Here is a 23,183-nt window from a genome sequence, read left to right as displayed (position 1 = left end):
AGATGCATTTCTCGGGCTTTGCCAGGAGCTTGTTTTCGTGTAGTCGTTGTAACACTGCCTATACATGTTCTTCGTGCTTGGAAATGTCCTTCGAAAATATTAGGATATCGTCCAGATAGACAATCACAAAAAGGAATAGCATGTCTGAGAACACCCTATCCATGAAGCGTTGGAAGACCGCCGGGGCATTAGAAAGTCCAAAAGGCATGACCAAGTATTCATAATGACCAAAGGGCGTTCTAAAGGCCGTTTTCCACTCGTCTCCTGCCCTAATGCGAATCAGATGGTAGGCACCCCTGAGATCCAACTTGGTGAAAACAACTGCGCCCCTTACTGCCTCCAGAATGTCCGAGATCAAGGGTAACGCATAGCGATCATTAAGGGTGCATTGATTTAAACCTCGATAGTCCAGACACGGTCTGAGTTCCTTGGTGTCTTTCTTGGGAACAAAAAACAGTGAGGCCCCTGCTGGGGATTTAGAGGGTCGTATGGTGCCATTTGCAAGATTAGTATCCAGGTATTCTCGAAGGGCTTTCTTTTCAGGTTCGGATAAGATGAACATCCTCCCAAAGGGAATTACAGCGGAAGGGTCCGTTTCTATAGCACAGTCTTCTGGTCTATGGGGAGGTAACGCCTGGACAATGGCAGAGGAGAAGACATCAGAATATTCCTGGTATATCTCCGGAACCCGGATAATGTTTGAGACAGAGATTGTACCTTGGTGATTCGTAGGAGGTCCTTCTGATGGTGTCAGAGCAAGGTCTGACAATAAACAGTGGGACATACAAAATTCTGAGCCCAGGAACAAGGAACCTGCTGCCCAATTGATGTACGGATTGTGTTTTTGAAGCCAGGGCATTCCCAAAACCATTGCGTAGTGGGCCGACTTGATGATGTCAAATTTTATCCTTTCTCAATGGTGGTTTATGGCAAGTTCGACGTCCTTGGTCTGAAGGGTTATGGGTCCTGAAGAAAGGGGTCTTCCATCAATAGCTTCTGCAGGTTGCATGATAGTCCGGGATTCGCAAGGAATATGGTCTTTAAGAACCCATTCTTGGTCTATGAAAATCCCCATAGCTCCACAGTCCACCAGTGCCAGGATGGGATGCGTTTCCTTCTTGGATGGCGATAAGAAGGCCTGTAAAATCACCAAAGAATTTTGTCCAGGAGAGTTCAAGGATGGAATTGATGTGGAGCAGGCATCTCTCTCCCGAACCTGTGCTCCATTTAGGATCGGGAGCTGGCGTTTCCCGAGCGCCGTGTGGGGGCTATTGGGCACTTTCTCACTAAATGTTTGTCTGATGCACAATACATACACAACCCGGTGTGGATCCTACGCATTAATTCTTGGGAGGATATGGGTCCACGGAATGCCCCCAGCTGCATAGGTTCAGGCTCGTTATTTGAAGTGGAAATACCTTTGGGGTTCGAGAGTATCCCAATGGGTTTCTTCTGGAGTGGCGACTTGCTTTTCTTTTTCTCTGCCTTTCTCTCCTGAATGCGAAAGTCAATCTGCTGGGCAAGATCCATTAGGGCCTGATAAGAACTTGGGCGCGCCACTCTGGCTAGTTCATCCTTGATGTCTTCGTTTAGCCCTCTTCGAAATAGGGTAAAACAAGCTTCAGAGGACCAATCAGCTTCTTTAGCCAGCTGTTTGAAGCGTGTGACATACGTAAGCATATCCTGGGTTCCTTGTTGAAAGTCGAGTAGACGTTCCTGGGCACTGTAGACCTGGTCTGGGCGGTCAAACATGGTTTTAAGGGCCTGTATGAAGCCATCGTAATCATCCAGGAGAGAATCCCCAGAGTTGACCAGTGGGGTTGACCAGGTCAAGGCATTGCCAGAAAGATGCGAAATAATAAAGCCCACCTTAGCCCTGGGCGTAGAAAAATAATAAGGCTTGAAAGTAAAGTGGACCAAACATGAGTCAAGGAATCCACGAAGGCTCTTGCGGAACCATCATATTTATCAACAACGCCGCCCAGTATTACACTCTCTTTCGTAGCGGATTCACGGGACAACTCCAATTGCTTTAAGGCGGCGTTCTCTGCCTTTAAATTTTGCACTTCGGTCGTCAGCTCTTGCATGCCACGCATAAGGTCCTGGATGGCCACTTCCATGTCTGTGTCGAATTCAGTCAGGTGGCGTCTCAATCTGTCACAGGTTTCCTGTTTTCTCACCTGTTTATGCTGCCTTGTGGGATCCTTCGCCGGAGTTTTCTTCCGTGCTGTTCGGGTCTTGTATAAGCCCGCTCAGCCGTCGTCGGATTCCAGGATTCATTCAGCTTCTTCGTCCAGGATCAAGGAAACTCCAGGAATACCAGGAAGGAAGAGCGCACACGGGCGAGGTGTGCAGGGAACGCAGAAGGAAACACTCCTGCCCTAAAAACACTACACTGGCTCCCAGTAAAACATCGCATCACCTTCAAAACCATATGCATAATGCACAGGGCAATCAGTGGACAAGGAGCAGAATTCCTACAAAAGAAAATAGCAATCTACAAACCGAAATGACCCCTCCGAACTAAAACCATACCTTAAGAAAAAACTTGGAGGCACCTCCTTGTACCACTTAGCCGCCAAAACCTGGAACAACATCCCAAAAGAGATCAGAAACACCAAAGATCACCACAAATTCAGGAAATTACTAAAAACCTGGCTCTTCAAGGCCACAGACTCAACCTGAAAATCGAAACAACCGGAAAAAAGGATGACGGAACAGGAAATGACACTAACATCCCTAGAAATGACAGGGAACCTCCTGCAAGGCAAGGCAGGTGACACAGGATAGACTAAAACACAGGTGACACCCATTGAGACAGAGTCAACTACCCCAGCCAATCCCCTTTTCACTCCACCTCAATTGCTACCATGTACCAACATATCATTTGGATTGCAGACACCCTGGCAATCACCACACTAGCTGAGTGGTGGACATTGGCATGTGCACTGGCCACAAGAGCATGTTAGGAGGACAGGAGGGGTTGTGATGGAGGCTGGGTAAGGTGGGGGCCAGATGCGAAAGGGACCTTAGTGCAAGATAGGCCCAGTTCAGGACAGAGGAGCTTCAGGAGAGACTTTGCAAGCCCAGCACCTCAATTCAAGATAGAGATGCCAACTAACCAATTCTACTAACAATTTCCACCTCTGCACACACCTCTCAATCTCCAAACCAATCACAACCACAAACCTAAAGCACAACAAACCGCACAAACTTCACTACACTGCAACAACAAAACAAAAACACACATAGACCTCCACAACTGTACAGGACGACTACCGGCTCCAAACACCCCAGACCCAGTCAACGGACCCACCGGGCTGTGGCCATCAACAGCACATCTCTGCTCTCTTGCACTTTTCCTGCTTCCTCCCACTAACTGACCCTCCCTTCCTCTTTCAAAGGCGCCAGTGCGCCAGGGGACCACTCCGGTGGTGAGAGTGCGCGGTACAAATGTCCTTTAACATTAACATTAACATCAAGGATTGCAGCGACACTGTCACCAGCAAAACCACACCCACGACTACAGGGAGGAGCAACAATGGCGTTCTGACCTTTTGACCCATACACTGATCCCTCTTCCGTGGGCCCTTGCTGGGTGTTGTGGATCCAGAAATTTGAAATGGCAATGGACTGCAAAGACATCACCACGCCCAGAAAAATGAGGTCACACCTTCTTCTAAACATAGGTGACGACGTCCTGCGCATCTTTAACTCGTTGATGATCGGTGATGGCTTAGACGTCTACCAGCTAGCGAAAGACGCTTTCACAGCCCACTTCATGCCACAACTAAACCCGGACTACGAGACTTTCATTTTCTGCACCACCATCCAGTTAGAAGAGGAAACGCTAGACGCTTATCACACAAGACTCTCTCGTGTGAGTTCGACAACGTAAAAAAAGAAATCAGACGCCAAATCATCAACAGCATGCACTCTGAAAAGTTACGTAGGATGGTGTTGAGCGAAAAGGGCATCTCCCTGCCCTGAATCCTCAAATACGGGCATCAGAGAGAACTATCACACGCAAGGGCGGCGCATATGGGCACCACGCTGCAGAAGCTCCAGCTAACACCGACAACTGCGACAATAGCCCCAATCGCCAGCCGCCAACAGCCGAGTGAATACCCCAATGACGCAAATGCCTCACCTCGGTGGCAGTCACGGATTCCAGGGCCTGCTGAATGTGGGTGGTGTGGAGGTGCGTGTCACGGAAGACGAAATTGCCCAGCACAAGGCACCACGTGCAGAGCATGTGGCCGGAAGGACCACTACGCAAGAGTTTGTAGATTGTCAGGGCAATCACAACGCTGCAAGCCACAACAAGACAAAGGTGCCCAGAAGAGAAAGCAACAGACCAATGCTTGCCGTGTCGAAACGGCCAACTCATCTACCGACGAAGAAGGCGATGACGACGGTGACACAACGAAAGAGACGGAAAGTGGACGACTGAGAAGGGGGAGAAAAGTCAACCTAGTCTCGGCACTCGGAACACAGAGGCGCAGCGTCGACAAAGAGGCAAAGGAGACAAAAATGCCTAGTGGCCATACAGGGCCAAGAAACACAAATTACAATTGACACAGGGGCATCAGTAAATGTCATGCCGGAAACCATGTACCGAAAACTGCACCCCATCCACGACTTGAAGCAAACAGACACGCTTCTTTTTGCCTACGGGTGCAAGACCTCACTTCCATTGGTGGGACGGTTCCGAACAACGCTCAGCAGAGGCAACCGGACACTACAATCCAAAATATACATTGTCAACGCGGGCATCGAATGCCTATTGAGTAGGGATGCGGCAGAAGACCTAGGGCTAATCAGCTTCATCTGTGACATCACTGATCCAACAGACATAACCAGCCTCCTTGGAAAATACCCGAACCTCAGCTCCACAATGACGCTTCGGTACAGGCCCAGGCGGTGCGGCACAGAAGAACCCCATTCCAGATGAGCAACCAAGTCGAAAAGGAGCTGCGAGAACTGGAAAAGGCAGGAAGCATAGAGGAGGTAACTTGGCCGACACTGTGGGTATCACCCATGGTGGTCACAAAGAAGCCAAAGCAACTGGGGAAGGTGAGGATCTGCATCGACATACGCCTTCCCAATGCGGCGATCAAGTGGGAACGCCACATTACACCCACACTCGACGAGATCATCACGGACCTCACAGGGTCAAAAGTCTTCTCCAAGGTTGACCTCAACGCTGGATACCATCAGCTAAAACTGCACCGGCACTCCCGATATCTCACAACTTTCTCCACACACCTGGGCCTACGCTGGTACAAAAGGCTGAGTTTTAGTATATCCTCGGCGACAGAAGTGTTCCAGCAGGCCAACCAAAAGGAGATACAGGGCATCCCCGGAGTACTCAATGTCAGCAATGACATCCTCATCCATGCCAGCGACAGACAAGAGCACATGCGTCACCTCGAGATGGTGCTCAGCGTGCTGGAGACCGCATGGCTGACCATCCACCGGCAGAAGTGCGAATTCATGAAGGATATGTGTTCAACAGCGCAGGGGTGTTGGCTGACCCACAAAAGGTTGCAGACATAAAGGAAGCCTCTCCCCCAACTACACCCACTGAAGTACACAGCTTCCTGGGGTTGGCGACATACTGCGGGAGGTTCACCCCCAACCTAGCAACAATGTCCGAGCCGCTCAGAGAACTCACGAAATCCAACACAACATGGATCTGGAGCCCCGACTACCAGGAGGCATTAGAGCGGATCAAGACATCCCTCTCAGCCGAGACGACAATGGCATACTACGACCCCACACTATCGACGGAACTATACGTTGACGCCAGCCCCGTCGGCCTCGGGGCAATATTGGTCCAAGTTGCTCGAACTGGAGAAACAAAGCCAATTGCATACGCTTCCCGCGCACTAACTCCAACCGAACAACAGTATTCACACGTTGAGAAGGAAGCCATTGCTGTATTGTGGGGCTGCCACCATTTTCACATATACCTATATGGATGGAAATTCAAAGCCTACACGAACCAAAAGCCCCTAATACCCATATTCACGGGATCATCAGCGCACCCCCTGGCCAGGATAGGAAATTGGCTGTTACACCTGCAACAATACGAATTTGAGCTAACGTACCAACCAGGAACCAGCAACCCCGCGGACTTTCTATCCAGACACCCAAGGGTTTCCACGCCAAGGGAGGTGAATGTGGCAGAGGAAACTGAGGAGCACATCCGCCGGGTCATTCACACAATGAAACCCAAAGCAGTCGGAATTGAGGACATTGTGGAAGCTACCCAAACCGACCCCTGTTGTGACCTGATCAAAGACTCAATCATATCAGGTGAGTGGAGATCCTTTCTCCGAAACGTACACAACCGCACACCTGAGGCCAGAGACCTTACGGGCATCTTCCCGGTACGACAAAACCTGTCAGTCACAAGGGAAGAACTAATCCTGCGAGGGGCACGGATCGTAATCCCCAACAGCCTACAAGACAGAATTATAGTGCTAGCCCATGAAGGCCACCAGTGCATGTCCGGACCAAAGCCAAGATCCGGCACCGAGTGTGGTTCCCACACATCGACAACAAGGTGGAACAACTCATAACAACCTGCCTCCCGTGCCAAATCACAAGTGCTCCACCGAACCCATACAAGCGACAGAACGGGGTCCTCAAGATGGGACGCAATCAGCATTGACTTTTGCACGGTCCAGGAAGGCACGTATCTGCTAGTAGCCTTTGATGACCATTCGAGATACCCGGAGGTAGAAATTGTGTCGTCCACATCAGCAGACATGGTAATACCAGCCCTTGAAAAGATCTTCGGTACCCATGGCCTGCCACAACGCATCAAAAGCGACAATGGACTGCCGTTCCAGGGCACGGAAATCAAAAAATACCTTGATGATCTGAACATCCAATACCATCACATCACGCCCAGATGGCCACAAGCCAACGGACCCTCAACAAGGTGCTACGTCTATCACGGGCACACTCCAGCCTCTGGAGGGTTGACCTGTACCGTTTCTTAAGAAACGTGGATCAAGAGCGTGCCACAACAAATGAGGACGGATGGAGACCAGCAGCGCTCAGAGGAAGCAGGACTGCTGCTGGAAGACGATATCCACCAGCCCGAAGGAGAGTCGACTTCGGGGCAGGAAGCAGACGAACACCTGGATGGTTCGAATGAGGCATCTCCGACTAAGGAAGGTGAGCCACCAGAGAACACAGGTCAGGGGACAGCCCCTAGATGAGGGCATTATGCCTTAAGGACAGCCCCAAGAGCCCCTCATAGATTGAAAAACTGTGTGGTCTAAGGACACTTAAGGGAAGAACATTAAGCTGTGAGGACTAGAATGCACAGTTGAGTTTAAAGTGTTTCAGTTACAAATTGTTGGGAAAAAGGAGGAATGTTATGTACGCCTGACGTTCCGTTAATGCGGTGACGTCAGGATTTATTAATAAAAGCCCTGCCCCTCCACGAGGGGAGTTTGTTCCGGGCGAGATCTGCACAATGGTGGTCTGTGTGATTCTTTGCACTTCTCAGCCGGGCCTCTCCCACGGGGCTTCACACATTCTCTCATCCGCCGGCATTACCGGCATGAGAGAACTCGAACTCAGTACTGTCACCATCCAAGGCATCTGCACGCTCTTTCAACCAAAGCTTAGGCAGCATCTTCCTGTGCAAGCATCCTTATTATAGAGATGGGTAAGATAGTCACTTGTGCTACTCGAAATATATTCTGTAAACTTCGGTTCAGAAAAGAAAACCAAAACCCACTTAAAAAAAACATGAGCCTTGATTGCTGCACTTGGCCTGTGATCTTGGGTTACTGTCGCTTGTACTGATTTGACCCTGCCTCGTTCTCAGCGTGCCTTGCACCCATGCCACATGGACCTTGATTATGGCACTTTGTTATTTTATTATTATAGCCAATATCTATTCACCAATCGTTCTCTCACTTTGCCTTTATCTACTTTGCTCTGTTCTTTTTTTGCACGTATCTGAATGTTTCTAAAGTCTGTGAATGATGTGCTCTCCCACTCCCCTTCAACTTGCTTTGGAAGCACTGTGAGGCGACTGTGCTCGCTATTGGCCCCTTATGAAACTCCAATAAATGAACAATTGCTCTGCTGCACAATCACAGATGTAGCCCGAATTTCTCTACAGGGCGGGTCGTGTTTATATTGTCTTTGGCCAGTGATCCCCATAAACTAAGGGTACATATCAGTTTTAATTCCAAAGCATGGCAAAATGTGAACTTGTATATGCTACCTTCTCCAGCATGTGGTCTGGCATGGATTCACATGCTCATGAATATTCCCCGTCGTCAGGCTGGGAATCCTCGATAAGGAAAAAATCAGTATCAGTTTCGTTTCTGATCTGTCTTTCTTAGTAGTAACAAATCACTGGTCTCTGGGTCATACTGCCCCCAGCCAATGACTGCCCTCTCCCTAAGCCCCGCCCCTGGCAGCCATCCTCAGATTTTTACCGCACGCTCAAGTGTTGGGAGACCTTGTGCTATAGCTCTCAAGCTTTTCGGTTTAATCGAGCTTCAAGCTCCACCGTTTCTACTTCCGATCAATGGGGACCCGTTTCTGATTTATCTATGCCCCTCAAGGGTGAAGTTTTCGTCGAGCTACGCTTCTTGGAGGATTCCAGAAGTTTCTGAGGCCTACCTCATGGACGAGAAGAACATGGCCCAGGAGAAGGGAAGCTCGACTCCCGGCAAGCTGTACAGGATTTGCCCGGGATGCAACCTACCAAATGTGTTTATGGAGTACGAGCATTTGAAATGCCTTTACTGCCTCCACGAGGACAAAACGCACGTAGAGAAGGACTGTGCGTTTTGCTTTAACATGTCGGATCGGACGATGGGAGATCGCCGGACCCGTCTCTCCGACTGGCTGGAAGGCAAGAGCCCAGCAGGTGAGAAGAAGAAGAAGACGTCTGAGCGGTCTTCTAAGTCCTGTGAGGGCGCCCCGGCAAAGGGGGCCCAACAGAAGGCAAAGCACTGTGAGTCCGCGGGCACCTGGAGCGCCGAACGGTCGGGCTCCTCGGCTGCCAGGCAGGGCGCACCTTCACCAACGCCATCAACTGCGAGCCAACGCTCTGGCTCGGGGAAGAGAAAATCCGAGAACCCGGCTAAGCTTCTGGAGAGGCCCCGGTCGATCTCGGAGGAACCGGCCGAGGGGGAGCGAGGCAGTGACCCTCCCCCTAAGGTGAAGGCCTCAAGCACGCCCAAGGTGGTGAAGGCCTTGATTCACCCGACTAAGGCCTCTATCGACGGAGTCGTTGCAGCCCTGGCGAAGCCTGTGGCGGCTATCCCAGCGGACACGACCTCGGGGCCCAGAGTTTCCCTGCCTCCACAGAGGGAATCCTCTTTTAGGCCCATCGAGAAGACCCCGTGAAGACCCCGGTGGAAAAAGAGGGGGGGCGGTGGCCATCACGGACACGGACACAACCTCCGAGGAGGAACTGGCCGAGAATTTGGAAGAGGCCCAGCCCCACGGGAGGAATCCCAGGGAGGGGACAACGGGGTTCCCGTGGAGGAACAACCGTCGCTCCCGGCAAGCCCGTCGCAACCCGAGCCTCAGGACAACTTGGTGGCCATTTTGACGGCAATCCAAGCCTTATGCACGGAGATAAGGACGAGACTGCCCCTGCCCCCGATGGACGACCCAGCTGTACCGGGTCCGTCAGGAAGCCCTCCGAACAAAAGGAGGAGAATTCATCCAGTGCCCCTTCAGCCCTCACGGCCTTCTCAGCCTATGTTGCCTTTCCCGATCCCGAGGGACGACACAGGAACGGACACGGCCACGACAGGGACGGATGACGACGGCGGTGACGACGGGACTGGCCTCCCGTCTCCGATTCCTCAGGCGTCCCCGCCCGACGAGATTGGCTCCTCCCACGCCATGATTGCCAGGGCATCCAAGCTTTTTCAACTCTGCCCGGAGGAGAAGAAGAAGGAAGGCTTCCTCTACCAACAGAGCGAGGCCAAAAGGAAGACAGTCCTCGCGGTGCCGTTGCTGGATGACATCTGGGACGAGGGACTTGCCCTCCTCAAGAACCCGTCCACGACACCTGCCAAGAGGGACCGGTACGAGAGGAAGTATCGGGTCCCCGACGCCGCCCCGTTGTGCCTTAGGGCGCAGCCAACCCCGGATTCTATCGTCTCAGCGGCGGCCAAGAAGAAAGCGGGGGGGGCATCGGCTTCATCCTCAACTTCCCCACCGGACGGCGAGGGAAAGAAGCTGGACGCCATGGGACGACGAGTCATCTCGTCGGCGGTGACGACGATTAAGGTGGCCAACGCCCTAGCGATTGTGGCCCGCTACGACAGGGAATTGTGGTACAAGATAGCCCCCCTGCTGGATTTCCTCCCGTCCGGGCAGAGGGCAGAGGCCCTGGCGATCTTACAGGAGGGTGAGGTGGCGTCGGACCATGTCATAACTGTGGCCACGGACATTGCCAACACCGGTTTCCTTCAGTTGGGCAACAGCGTTTGCCTTCAACGGCGGGGGTGGCTCAAGGCGACGGATTTTCGCCAGGACGTGCAAGCCAAGGTTTTGGACATGCCCTTCGACAGGAACAATCTGTTTGGAAAGACTGTGGATGAGTCGTTGCAGGCCATCAAGACTGACACGGAGATGGCTCGGGCCTTGGGAGTTCTGCAGCAGCGGCGGCCGCCCTTTCGGAACTCCGGAGGCAAGCAAGGTGCCTCCAAAGGATTCGGCGGCGGCTCCTCGACCTACCGTCAGGCGGCCCGCTCCTCGTCGCAAGAAGCCTACAGGGGACGAGGCAATTCCGGTGAATCTCGCCGTTGTCGCCAGAGAGGCCAGGGCGGCAAGGCTGCTTTCAAGCAAGACTGAACCAGCCGTCGCGTCGGGCCCCCACCGAAGCACCCCGGTGGGAGGCCACTGACAAGGTTCGTCAGCGTGTGGAAGTCCATCTCCACCCACCGTTGGGTGCTGGATGTCCTGGCCCACGGGAACACTCTGGAATTTCTAAAGAAGTGCCCTTGAATTTCTCCCGTGGCCAGGAAGGAAAACCACGTCCCTCAACTACTGTTGGAGGTAAGGGCGATGCTCAAGAAAGGAGCCATCAAGCTCGTCCCAAAGAGGCTCCGGGGCTCCGGAGTATACTCAAGATACTTCCTCGTCAGAAAGAAGACAGGAGGTTGGCGTCCCATCCTGGACTTGCGTCGGTTAAACAAATACATCAAGGCACAGAAGTTCTGGATGGTCACCCTCCAGCACGTGCTGGGACAGCTGAAGGAGGGCGACTTCCTATCATCATTGGATTTGGAGGATGCGTACTTTCACATCCCCATCCTAAAAGGACACCGAAAGTTTCTCAGGTTCGTAGTCCAAGGGCGGCACTACCAGTTCAAGGCCCTCCCATTTGGATTGAAGTCGGCGCCCAGGGTGTTCACCAAGTGCCTAGCACCAGTGGCGGCGCGGCTGCGCCTGCAGGGGATCCACGTCTACCCCTAACTGGATGACTGGCTCATCCGAGCAGGGACAAGGGAACTCACCGTAAAACACGCAGCAAAGACCGTTCCGGCTGCTCACGGACCTGGGATTCTCCAACTTCCCCAAATCCCACCTGGTTCCGTCGCAGGTCACGCTGTTTCTGGGAGCCAAGCTCAATACAGTAGCACAGTTGGCCTTGCCGTCGGAGGAAAGAACACAGGCCATCCTGGGCAAGGTACGGCGTCTGCTGGCCACGGACGTGGCCAGAGTGAGGTCCATCAAGTCCCTTGTCGGGATGATGTCCTATTGCATCTATCTGGTGCACCTGTGCAGGCTTCGGATGCACCCTCTGCAGGAGTTTCTCGACACCCGTTGGACACAAGCGACGGACAGCTTTGAGGACAAGATCTCGCTCAACGAAGCATTCCGCCATGCAATTCGATGGTGGGGCACCTGCGCGCATCTTGCCGCAGGCACGAATTTTCAGACCGCAGAATACCAGGTGACAGTGACAACGGATGCCTCCCTGGAGGGGTGGGGAGCGCACATCGGAGAGCTTCACGCGAGCGGCCTGTGGCTCCTGGAGGAGAGGCCGCTCCACATCAACATACTGGAGCTACGAGCAGTGTTCTGGGCCCTCAAGTCATTCCTCCCGTCCCTCAAGGGCAAGGTGGTGAGGATCTTCACCGACAACACCACCACGATATTCTACATCAGGAAGCAGGGAGGAACCAGATCCCCAGCCCTGTCCAAGGAAGCCCAGGATCTGTGGCACTGGGCCGTTGACCAGGGGATGCTTCTGGTACCTTTTCATCTGGCAGGGATAAAAAACACCATCGCCAACTCACTCAGCAGGGAGCTGTGCTTGTGCCAAGAGTGGGAACTACGCCAGGATCAAGTGGATCATCTCTTCCCGCGATGGGGCAAACCCCAAATCGACCTGTTGGCGACAGCGACGAACTCCAAGTGCCAGAGGTTCGCCAGCACGTTCCCCCAGCCGAGGAGCATGGGCGATGCTTTCTCGTTCCCCTGGGACGGACTGTTACTGTATGTGTTTTCACCGTTGCCGCTCAGGCTCATCAACCAACTCAAGAGGTCACCGTGGTGCTAACAAGGGTCATGGGCCCACCATTCGAGCCCTTGCATTCGGCTCCGTTGAAGTTCCTGTCGTGGAAGACAGCGTTCCATGTGGCCATCACCTCTACACGACACGTGGGAGAGATTCAGGCCCTTTCCTGCAGGCCTCCATACTTGACTTTCCACGAGACAAGGGTGGTGCTGAGGACGCACCCCACCTTCATGTCCCAGGTGCCGTCGGACTTCCATCTCAACGAGCCCTTGGTGTTACCAGTCTTTTTCCCGTCGCCTTCGTCGCCGGCCGAGAGAACTTTGCACTCACTGAATGTAGCTACAGCGCTGAAGTTCTACGTGGATCGAACAAAGAGTTTTCGGAAGACATCACAGCTGTTTGTGAACTTTGGACCTGTGAACCAAGGGAAGGCTCTCTCGAAGACTTCCATTTCCAGATGGCTCTCCGGCTGCATCATGCACTGTCATCGGTTGGCAAACCGATCGTTGCCCGGCCGTCCGAGAGCCCATTCGACCACAGCGTTCTTGTCTGGTGTGCCCCTGCTGGACATCTGCAGGGCTGCTACGTGGAGGTTGATGCACAGCTTCACGAGATTCTACTGCGTCGACCGGGATTCCAGGGAGGAGTCCAGAATCGGCCAGGCAGTGCTGCGCAACCTGTTAGCTTAAGGTGAGCCTGGTGAGGAGGTAAGAGTTGCTTAATGTTGAGTTTTATGTAATGCTTAATGTTGGACCTTGCCACCTCCCGTGGTTGTGCATGTGTGTACTGTATTCTTATATTCATGAGCATGTGAATCCATGCCAGACCCCATGCTGGAGAAGGAACAAGTTACTTACCTGTAACTGTTGTTCTCCAGCATGGGTCTGGCATGGATTCACATGCGAACCCTCCCTCCTACCCCTCTGCGGCTCTTCACTTGGTCATACTGCCACTTTACGTGCTACCAAATCTGAGGATGGCTGCCAGGGGCGGGCTTAGGGAGAGGGCAGTCATTGGCTGGGGGCAGTATGACCCAGAGACCAGTGATTGGTTACTACTAAGAAAGACAGATCAGAAACGAAACTGATTTTTTCCTTACCGAGGATTCCCAGCCTGACGACGGGGAATATTCATGAGCATGTGAATCCATGCCAGACCCATGCTGGAGAACAACAGTTACAGGTAAGTAACTTGTTCCTTCATTGCCTTGTAAAAAGAAGAAGATGTTATTACCCAACTAACTGGCACTCATTTTGATCAATTTTGCAAGGATGCAAGGCAGAAAAGACCCCACCAGATTTCGAATATATGTATGCAGGTTGCGCAAGGATCTATGGGATTAACACACTGAATTGACCTCTACTTCGCTCGCCCTCACCACTAGTTCTTCTTGAATTCTCCCCCGGTTTGTGCAGAGCACTGTTACTAGGTAGCTAGGTTTGCGCTTTAAATCCCATACATACATATATACATTGGCACATGTTGTCCCCCGCTGTACAAGAGTAATCTGCTTGCAAAATAACTGGAGTGTACACGTTCTAAAGCTTGTAATGCAGAGTAACCACTGCCAACTTTACTCATCCAAATGCATCATTCACACTCGTGTTTCATACAAATAAATCACAACGGAGCTCTCCAAAATTATGTTCTTTAAGTTTGAGAATTGTTAGAATGTCATTTTACATTCCTGTCCAGTTTATAAATAAAGAACTACAAGTATCAGAATGCAGTGCGATCTCAGACTTGTTATTTCACAACTTGCAAGGGACAATACCCTTCCCAACGAGTTGTGCTACTTTCAAGACATAGACACCCCCCATAGTCTGATAAAATAAAATGCTCATAGTTATTTTTTGACACCGACATGCAGTTTATTTTTTATCCCTAAAATGCATCACATTGTAAGCTCAGCAAAAAGTTGAATACATTTGTATGCATTAAACAACCAAATATGCACCATCATCAGCTGTCAGACACCACTCTGAACACAGCTAAACTGTAACCAGAATGGACCATTGGGCAACGAGGGTTGTCCTTGCCCCTCCTGTCTTCACCACTGTGCACAGTGGCTGTTCAGTCTGGCCATGCACTTTTAGCATGGCACTAGATTTTCTCTGTGGGGTGGGCGGTGTAGATTACATGCAGGAATAACCCAGTCCATCGCAGCCTCTACAGATAATGACTAGAATCTAAAGTAGGGGAGCCAGAGCTGCCTCGTGCTTGGTTAGAATATTTATCTACCTCTGGCTCGGCTTAGTGCCTTTGCGAAAGAAGAGCCAACTAGAGCCAAGCATCACCTCATCATCGGTTTTATTCATAGAGCTAGAGTGGCACTGCCACCCAGTGACAGTTAAGAGATGTGTGCAATAATCTGCTTGCGCGGTGTACTTTGATGAGTGCATGCTATTGCAAAAGTAAAGATGCATGTGCCATCTGAAAGCTGAAAACTGTGCAACCCGAGAAACTGCCTTTCACACCTGAACAATATATGCAATCACGGGCAAATCAGGCTACTTAAATTGGGTGATATTTCGTTTGGCTTCCATAAGTGGGGTCACTTAGAAGTCATTATGTCAGCTGTGCCCTACACATAAAGCCCCACTTGTATACACATGTGTTAAACTGCAGGGTTAGCTCCAAAGATGTTACAAATGTTGATCATTTATATCCTGTGCTCCACGTGTTGAAGTATCTCTTAACTTGCTCATTGCTCTGTCACTTATGAGCTATGTTTTTCTCCTAACAGAAAAGTGAAATAGAAGGTGTACCATACTGTTTGGTGGGCAATAGGTTTTGCCTGGGGCATTTTCCTTTGCTGTATAAGGATCCTGCTAGGACAATATATATTTCTCTCACCTGGGCTAGAGGCAGTGGCCATAGATTATCCACAAATTACCCAGTTTGTGAATGAGGTGGTGGGAGGTCACATGGTCTTGGGCAAGGGGCTGCTTGCCAAGACCTAAGGCTTTCCACCTGCCACACAGCTCTTTAGTTTTTGTCCAGGACATGTAAGTGCTGGTAGTTACTCCCACTGAGAGCTCCCCTATGGTTTCAGCCTGCTAGAAGCTGTGCACAATGACCAGCCTAAAGTCGTATGTGGTGAATGACTACAAGTAGCAGATTTGTTGTATGTCTAAGTCTAAGTACAGCTGCAAAGCACAGGCTTATTTAGGCCTACTTATTTTTGCATTTGATACATGTAAAATTCCATTCAAAATGATGAAAATAAAGCTATAACCAACCTTTTAGCTTAATGTAAGGTTTTATGTATTTGTCAGGTTGGTTCATATTGTGATTTGTGAAACAGCACAGCATTTTAGTTCCTTATCCATACATGAAGACCAATTTATCAGCTAGTGATGAGAAAATATGTGGCCAAGTGTCACATTTTACAGAAAGTGTGTGATTCTGGACGAATCATTTAATTTCACAGTGCCATATCTTTTAACATAGGAATGCCAGTTATAGGTTCCCTGTTATGGGGGCAGGGCGGCAGAACATTATGTATGGGTTTGTGTTATGGGGCAGGGAGTTGGATGCCGGGCATGTTTTTTGTTGTGGGGGTGGAGGACGCAGGATAACATGTATTGGTTTTGTGTTTGAGGGTTGAGGGGGGCAGATGGCAGTGTTTTGCATATTTTACTGACTCGGCTTACGTTTGGTTCATGGAGCCAAGCCAGGCACAATAGCTCAATTCTGTCTCAGCCCTACACATGAATTCTTTAGCTACATCACCTCTAGGAAAATCTTGACCTTGAGTAGCTCTGCGTTTTCAGATTAGTGATTACACAGAGGATAACATAGCTACTTGAAATATCTTTGTTCTAGGGTTAGATGGCCATATCCCTATAAAGCCTTGATAAACGAGCATTCATGAAAGCAATAGTGGATACCCCTAATGCATTAGTATGGATTATTTTGTGTACCAGATAACTTAATTAAGCAGCACACAACGATCAATTATTGTGTTTAATACGTTCATGTTTTTTAACGCACAATATTTAATGATCCAAAACGTTTGCCGTTTTTGGTTTGGACTTTTCACAGTTTTGTGATATTATGGGATGTTATATGCTGCCTAGAACACACATCTTTGGGAATGTGATTAATGTAGGTAGCCTTAGTCAAGCATTACATTTATTTATTAAACTTGACACTTTATTTCGGATGACTTGAGCTTTACCACTTTTTTCATTTCTGTATTACAGCTGCTTATTTTGGAGTTCTAAAGTTCCCAAACAGTTGTAAATTGTTAGTATCCTCTGTGTACAGGGGTTTCATTTGTAAATTGCTTTTCCTTGTATAATTATGAAGGTAACACTTCTGTTCTTACGAAGAAGCCTCTTTGCTCTGGGTATTGGTGCACTCAGGTAAAGTTGAAGTTCTGTACTGACACTTAAGCACAGGATAATATTTGTATATAACTCGCTGGTCTTTGTTGTATGTGGGCTTCGAATGTGGCAAGGATCATGGCAAGTTTATTATCAACCTTCTCATTCACAGCATGCCAGAAACTTAAAGAAAGCTGTTTTTTCGAGGCGTCATGGATACTGGCTCGGTGCCTCTGCAGGAGGCCTCACTTACGGTCAACGAACAAGTAGGAATGCTTAATAATATGACCAAACAACAGTGTGTGAAATTCTTTGTAAATGTTTCTATATGATTGGTTAGAGACGTCAGATCTCACATTCTTGTAGCGTGTAGTATCAATATGACTGTGATCAGTGAGAAGGACATTTCTTAAATGCTTTATATTTTTTTACAATATCGACTCAATGCAAAAACGGTCTCACTACTGCTAAGAAGGTGTCCAAATGATATATATGTCTTGCTATTCACAGACTTGTTTTGTTAGGGTGAGTATTGTGACCAATGAAAAGAGCAGAGTCCCACTTTCTTTACCTTCTCAAAAGAGTTTCTTGCTGAATCACTGACAGACAAGTTTCCCATTTAAAATTGTGGCCATTCTTTTGTTCCCAAAATCTCTTTGCGTTTATGCAAATAGCCAGGCTTAGGTTCCATGAAGAGACACTGGGGCTCATTCTGAGCCTGCTGGTCTGGAAACAACAGTGCTGGTAAGCTTACTGGCACATTGTTTCCGGACCGGCATATTACAGGTCGGTGGGTGCAGAGTTTTCACGGAAGCACCGGCACCGCTATTAACGGTGCCGGTGCTTCAGTGGTCCCCCCTCCCATCATGTGACTCTATGGGAATGGGGACTTACAATTTACCGGCGCCTGACTTTCCGGTCCGCCAGGGTTGTAATCCCTCGGTGTTACCGGGAAGCCAGGCGCCGGTAAAACATCATGGTCTGGCGGCAATCCGCCGGTATCACTGGCACGGTTACTGCAGAACTCGTAATGAGGCCCACTGTGTTGGTGACCTGGCCTGGCGAGACCCCTTGGCCCCAGCTCTCACCGCCTCCCGCCCCCAAGAGGGGGTCCCCAAAGTACATTGTTTTGCCATTTCCATCACTGATTACTGCTAGGGTAAATAAATACAGCGTGTGGAACACCTATTTTGATTCTTATGTAGCAGCTACACGCCTACTGCCTGGATAAATAATAAAGGCAATTGTCCTTCAACTGTCCTTCAACTGTATATGCAGTTGATATATTTAACTATTTTAGATATTTAAACTATTCAAATATTTTAAACATCACTGTGCAACCTTGCCTTAGGTGAGATTTGAACTGTACTACACTGTGCCTAGCCTAGTGCTCTGTGCTTTGTCATTACCTTGTGTACCACTACTATCTTGAACTAGCCTAGTGCTCTGTGTATTGCTATTAACATGCGTAGCACCACTATTTGAATTAGCTTGACAGGGACCAGCCTAGTACTCTCTACTGAAATGTGCCTCTGCTCTTAAATTGCTCTGTATCTACACAGCCTATTGCACCCTTCCTCTGGAACTAGCACCATCCTATTGAATATACAGCCTAAGGCCTATTCTAGCGAACGCCAATCCTAACACACTCTCACTGCGTACATGGCACCCCTTTGCAGATCCACACTACTCTTAGCTACAATACTTCCTCTACTCAATAACGACCTCTTATCCCACTACCCATTCAAAAATCTCCCACCTCCACTCTCTCATCCACCCCTCACACTCACCATGACCTTTGCCCATGAAGACCTTAATCAGGCTCTCATGCTCAGCCAGCCACTCAGCCCACTAGAATGGATTTGCAGATTTGCTGCACCTCCCACACCTTGGAATACATGTCCAGTGAAGGACAGAAACCTGAGACTTGGCTCCTGGTTCATACCCCCCAGGGACATCCAACAAAAAACACTCCCCTCATTCGTATCCTAACCAACCACAAGCCAGTCCTATGCACATCGTAAACAACACCCAAAAAAAAACCATCAGCATAGTTGAACACCCTCCGATCAGAGGCGCTCTCATCCATGCTCGGTCGCTGGTCGCCCACGTGCTTGACATTGCAGACCTTATTTCCGCTAACAACCTTCACTTTCTGGCTATTACTGAAACCTTGCTGTATCAGGCAGCAGGCCCAGCTCTGTCCCTTGCCATCCCAGAGGGTTACTCGATATTAAGTAACGACAGGGATTCAGGCAAAGGATGAGGAGTAGCCTTTATCGCCAAAACTTCCCTTTGCCTCAGAGAGACCCCCTCGTCCAGCCTCCGATCCACTGAACTTCTGTCAGTTAAGTTCCAACTCAGCGCAGCACAAACTATTCTTAGACACCTCATTTATAGACCAACAGGCCCCATATCCTTATTTGAGGAAGAGATATCGGTCCTCCTGACTAATAACACCAAGACAGGATCACAAATCATCCTACTTGGGGATTTAAACCTAGGCCTAGGCGACCCCAATGACGCTAATGCGCTGTCCCTGGAAAACACTATCACCCAACTAGGGTTCAAGCACAGGGTCACTTCCCCTACTCACAACAAAGGCAGAACCCTGGATTGGCTGGCGGATCATAACTGCTCCACCTCCATCCTTAAAAACGAACCAATTGCCTGGTCTGATCACCACGTCATCTCCTTCTCCATCCAAGGGAAGGTGCAGCCAAACACCTTACCGGCTACTATCCCGCAAACCCTCTCCAGGAATAACCACAACATCACTATGCAAAGCCCTCCCCCCCTAATCCACAATATCCTTGCTCCTGCAAACTATTTCAACTTAGATGTGGATAAACTTGCTGACCTCTATAACAAAACACTTGAATCAGCAGTAGACATCATCTCTCCCATCAAACTTACCAAAACTAAACTGGCAGCCCACTTGAACAAATGGTTTACTCCTGAGCTTAATATCCTTCGGAACGCCAAACGAGCAGCAGAAGCCAGCTGGAGAAAAACCCCTAACCCGGCCAACAAAGCACTAGTCACGATAGCGGCCACCTCCTACAAAACTTCTATCCTCAGGGCCAAAAAAGAGACCTATGAAAACAGAATTGACATTGCTAAATCAAGAACAAAAGAGCTCTTCATTTTCCTCAGGGAACTCAAGTCCCCCTCCCCACCTACAGAAACCTGCGTGAAAGATGCAGACTGGTGTGAGAGAATCCAAAAAGCTTTGGCAGACAAAATTGCCATGCTACAATCTAGAATTGAACAGAAAAAGACTATCCTAGCCAAAAAAGCAAACTCTCCACTACCATCCATTTCTAAAATTCCAACCTGCCCTTCCTTCTCTTTCGCCACTGTCACAACAAAAGAAGTGGAAAGCATCATCAAAGGCCTCAAGCCCTCCAGGTGCTAAGGGGACTTCTGCCCAGCCTCCATCATTCAGGAAGGCTCCAACGACCTGGCCGCTTTCATAACAGCCATAATCAACGCCTCCTTCAAAACAAGCTCAGTTCCTAGTAGCCTCAAGGAGGCGTCGGTCATGCCACTTCTAAAAAAAACCAAACCTAGACCCTAACAACCCCACTAATTATAGGCCAATCACCACTGTCCACTACATCCTAAAGATCTTAGACAGAGTGGCCTACTTGCAAATCCAGAAGCACCTGGAAGAGAACAACCTTTTGGGCCTTAGACAATCTGGCTTCAGGCGAAGGCATGGAACAGAGACACCCCTTCTGGACTTAAAAATTCAGAAGGACGAGGCAAAGGACAAGGGCAATCCAGCCATTCTCCTGCTGTTTGACCTCTCGGCAGCCTTCGACCTCGTTGACCACCAGATCCTCACAGAACATCTGATGGCTTCAGCTGCATTCTCCAGTCAGGCGACTGCCTGCGTCCTTTCCTTCCTAGCCAACCGAACCACTCGGGTCTTTTCGTCGGTTGCTTCAGCCCACCCCATCCCCATCCTCTGTGGCATCCCACAAGGTTTGTGCGTCTCGTCGACCTTATACAATATCTTCACAAAGCTATTGTTCGACCGCCTAGATAACCTGGGTGTCACATTGTGATAAGGAGACTTCAGGAGACAGGCGGATGCTGAAACAATATTTATTCTAATGGGTAAAGGGTCCTTAACAAAACAAAGAACATAGTCCTCTGGTTTCCTTCACCAGTGTTTGGCCCTTCCAATGTAGATTGAAGCAGTCCCCAACTTTGTCCTATCTCGTGGTGTCCGTATAGGCCCACCACTCCGATCTTCGTTCCTCGTCCTCTTATCTTTCCTGGAAAATGAGAGAACCTCGTCAGTTTCATTTGGTGCGTTTTTAAAGGCTTCCCTAGGTTCAAGTCCCCACCAATCAGCATCAGCCTTGTCTGGCTTACACCTTATTGGCTGCTGAGGGGTTGTCCCGCCTCCCTTAAAGGCTGCCGTGCTAGCGTGCACCATTTCCTGCTTCCCGAGACCTGGAAAACGCCAGAGGCGATCACGTGATCGCAACCGCGACTGCGTTGGGTATGGGCGGGCTCTGGGTGCCTTCCAGCCGCAACCGCTCCGGGGCCGCCGCGGGGCACGCCACGCTGAAGGGCCGGTCGCCCCCCCTCCACGCGGCCATGGAGTGCCTACGCCCTCGCCCCCCCCCTTCGGGGTCGGGCCTCCCGTCAGGTGAGTGCAGCTGTGATGCGCCGCGTTTCCGAGCAGCGGCTCGCGTTCCCTCGCTCTCGGCGCTTATGACAGCCGAGAGCAATGGGGCCGACCCGCTGCCTCGGTTCTCAGGGCCCCCGATCACCGGTACACCCAACATACCCTGCTGGTGCCGAGGCGTATCCCCACACATCCCCACCCCAGTCCCAGGCCGTTCGGGCCGGGAAGCACACCTAGACAGGTAGTCGGCCACCAGCTGAAACCTGGCTGGTTTGTGCAACGTGAGGAAGTCAAAAGGCTGGAGGGAGAGAACCAGCGGAGCACTCTCTGGTTGGTGTCCTTATGTCCCACAAGCCACTGCAAGGGGGCGTGGTCCGTGTACAAGGTGAACAGGCGACCCAATAGGTAGTACTTAAGGGAGTCGATGGCCCATCGGATGGCCAAACATTCTTTCTCTATGGTCCAATAGGCAGCCTCATGAGGCTGATAAAGCATACAGGACGCAGGGCACCCCCCCGGTCTTGTGAGAGTACAGCCCCTAAACCCTGGTTTGAGGCGTCTGTTTGTAGGTAGAAATGTTTTTGAAAGTCTGGGCAACAAAGTACAGGATTCGATGAAATCCTATGTTTCAGGAGTTTTATGGCGTTCAAGGCGCTCTGGTTGTTGGTTAGGTTTGGAACACCTTTGAGCCTTAAAGCATCAGTCAAGGGGGCAGCCACCGAGGAGAAGTCAGGTATGAACCTCCTGTAATATCCAACGAGCCCCAAGAACGCTCGGATCTGTTTCTGGTTGGTGGGAGTCGGAATATCGTGTATAGCCTGAGTCTTGGATAGTTGCGGTTTCAGGACAACCCCACCCACTATGTGCCCCAGGTATTTGGTTTCATGGGTTCCGATCGTGCTTTTTTTTGGGTTTATATGCAAACCAGCCCTATGCAGATCGACCACCACTAGTTCCAGATGGTTCAGATGGGCTTCCCAGGACTTGCTATACACCACAATGTCATCCAGATAAGCGGCCGCATATCCGTCATGTGGTCGTAAGATGATATCCATTAACCTCTGGAACGTGGCGGGGGCGCCGTGTAGTCCAAAGGGCAGAACCTTGTATTGATAGAGTCCCCTTGGTGTGGAAAAGGCGGTTTTCTCCTTGTCCTGGGAACGCAAGGGGATCTGCCAATATCCCTTGGTTAGATCTAGGGTGCTTAGGAAGAGGGCCGCTCCGAGGCCTTCCAAGAGCTCGTCCATCCGCAGCATAGGATACGCTTCGTATTGGGAAATTGTGTTTAGTTGCTGTAGTCCATACAGCAGCGGACGGACCCGTCCGGCTTGGGAACCAGAACTATGGGGGATGACCATACGCTGTTGGATGGCTCAATGATATCCATCCGCAGCATTTCGTCTACTTCTGAACTGATGACTCTTCGCCTGGCTTCGGGGATTCGATATGGCCTAAGCCTTATGGTTTGTCTGGGGTCTGTGTTGATCTCATGTTCCAATATGCTGGTCCGACCGGGTAACGTAGAAAAGGCATCGGCATAGGGGGATAACTTGTCCACGACGTCTGATTTCATGTTCGGGGAGAGGACGTCGCCCCAATTGATGGCTTCGAGGGTGTCAGGAACGGTGTTCACGGTTTCCTCTGATTCGGGTTCCTCAGGTTCTGTGAAGGCACTCAG

At 50.3% G+C, this 23,183-nt stretch overlaps 1 protein-coding gene across 2 annotated transcripts in view; it reads left to right on the top strand.

The window, feature by feature from the left end:
* POU6F1 (POU class 6 homeobox 1) overlaps positions 1-23,183 on the top strand; it is a 532,900-nt gene that overhangs the window by 137,003 nt on the left and 372,714 nt on the right. For both annotated transcript variants that reach the window (XM_069653382.1, XM_069653381.1), the window contains exon 2: positions 17,033-17,126. In XM_069653382.1, the coding sequence (XP_069509483.1) occupies positions 17,073-17,126 (54 nt within the window). In that variant the 5' untranslated portion in view covers positions 17,033-17,072. The remainder of the gene's footprint in view (positions 1-17,032; positions 17,127-23,183) is intronic.

Source organism: Ambystoma mexicanum, chromosome 3q, assembly GCF_040938575.1.
Source record: "Ambystoma mexicanum isolate Mex_15411 chromosome 3q, UKY_AmexF1_1, whole genome shotgun sequence".
NCBI lineage: Eukaryota > Metazoa > Chordata > Amphibia > Caudata > Ambystomatidae > Ambystoma > Ambystoma mexicanum.
This window is presented reverse-complemented; position numbering and strand designations above follow the sequence as displayed.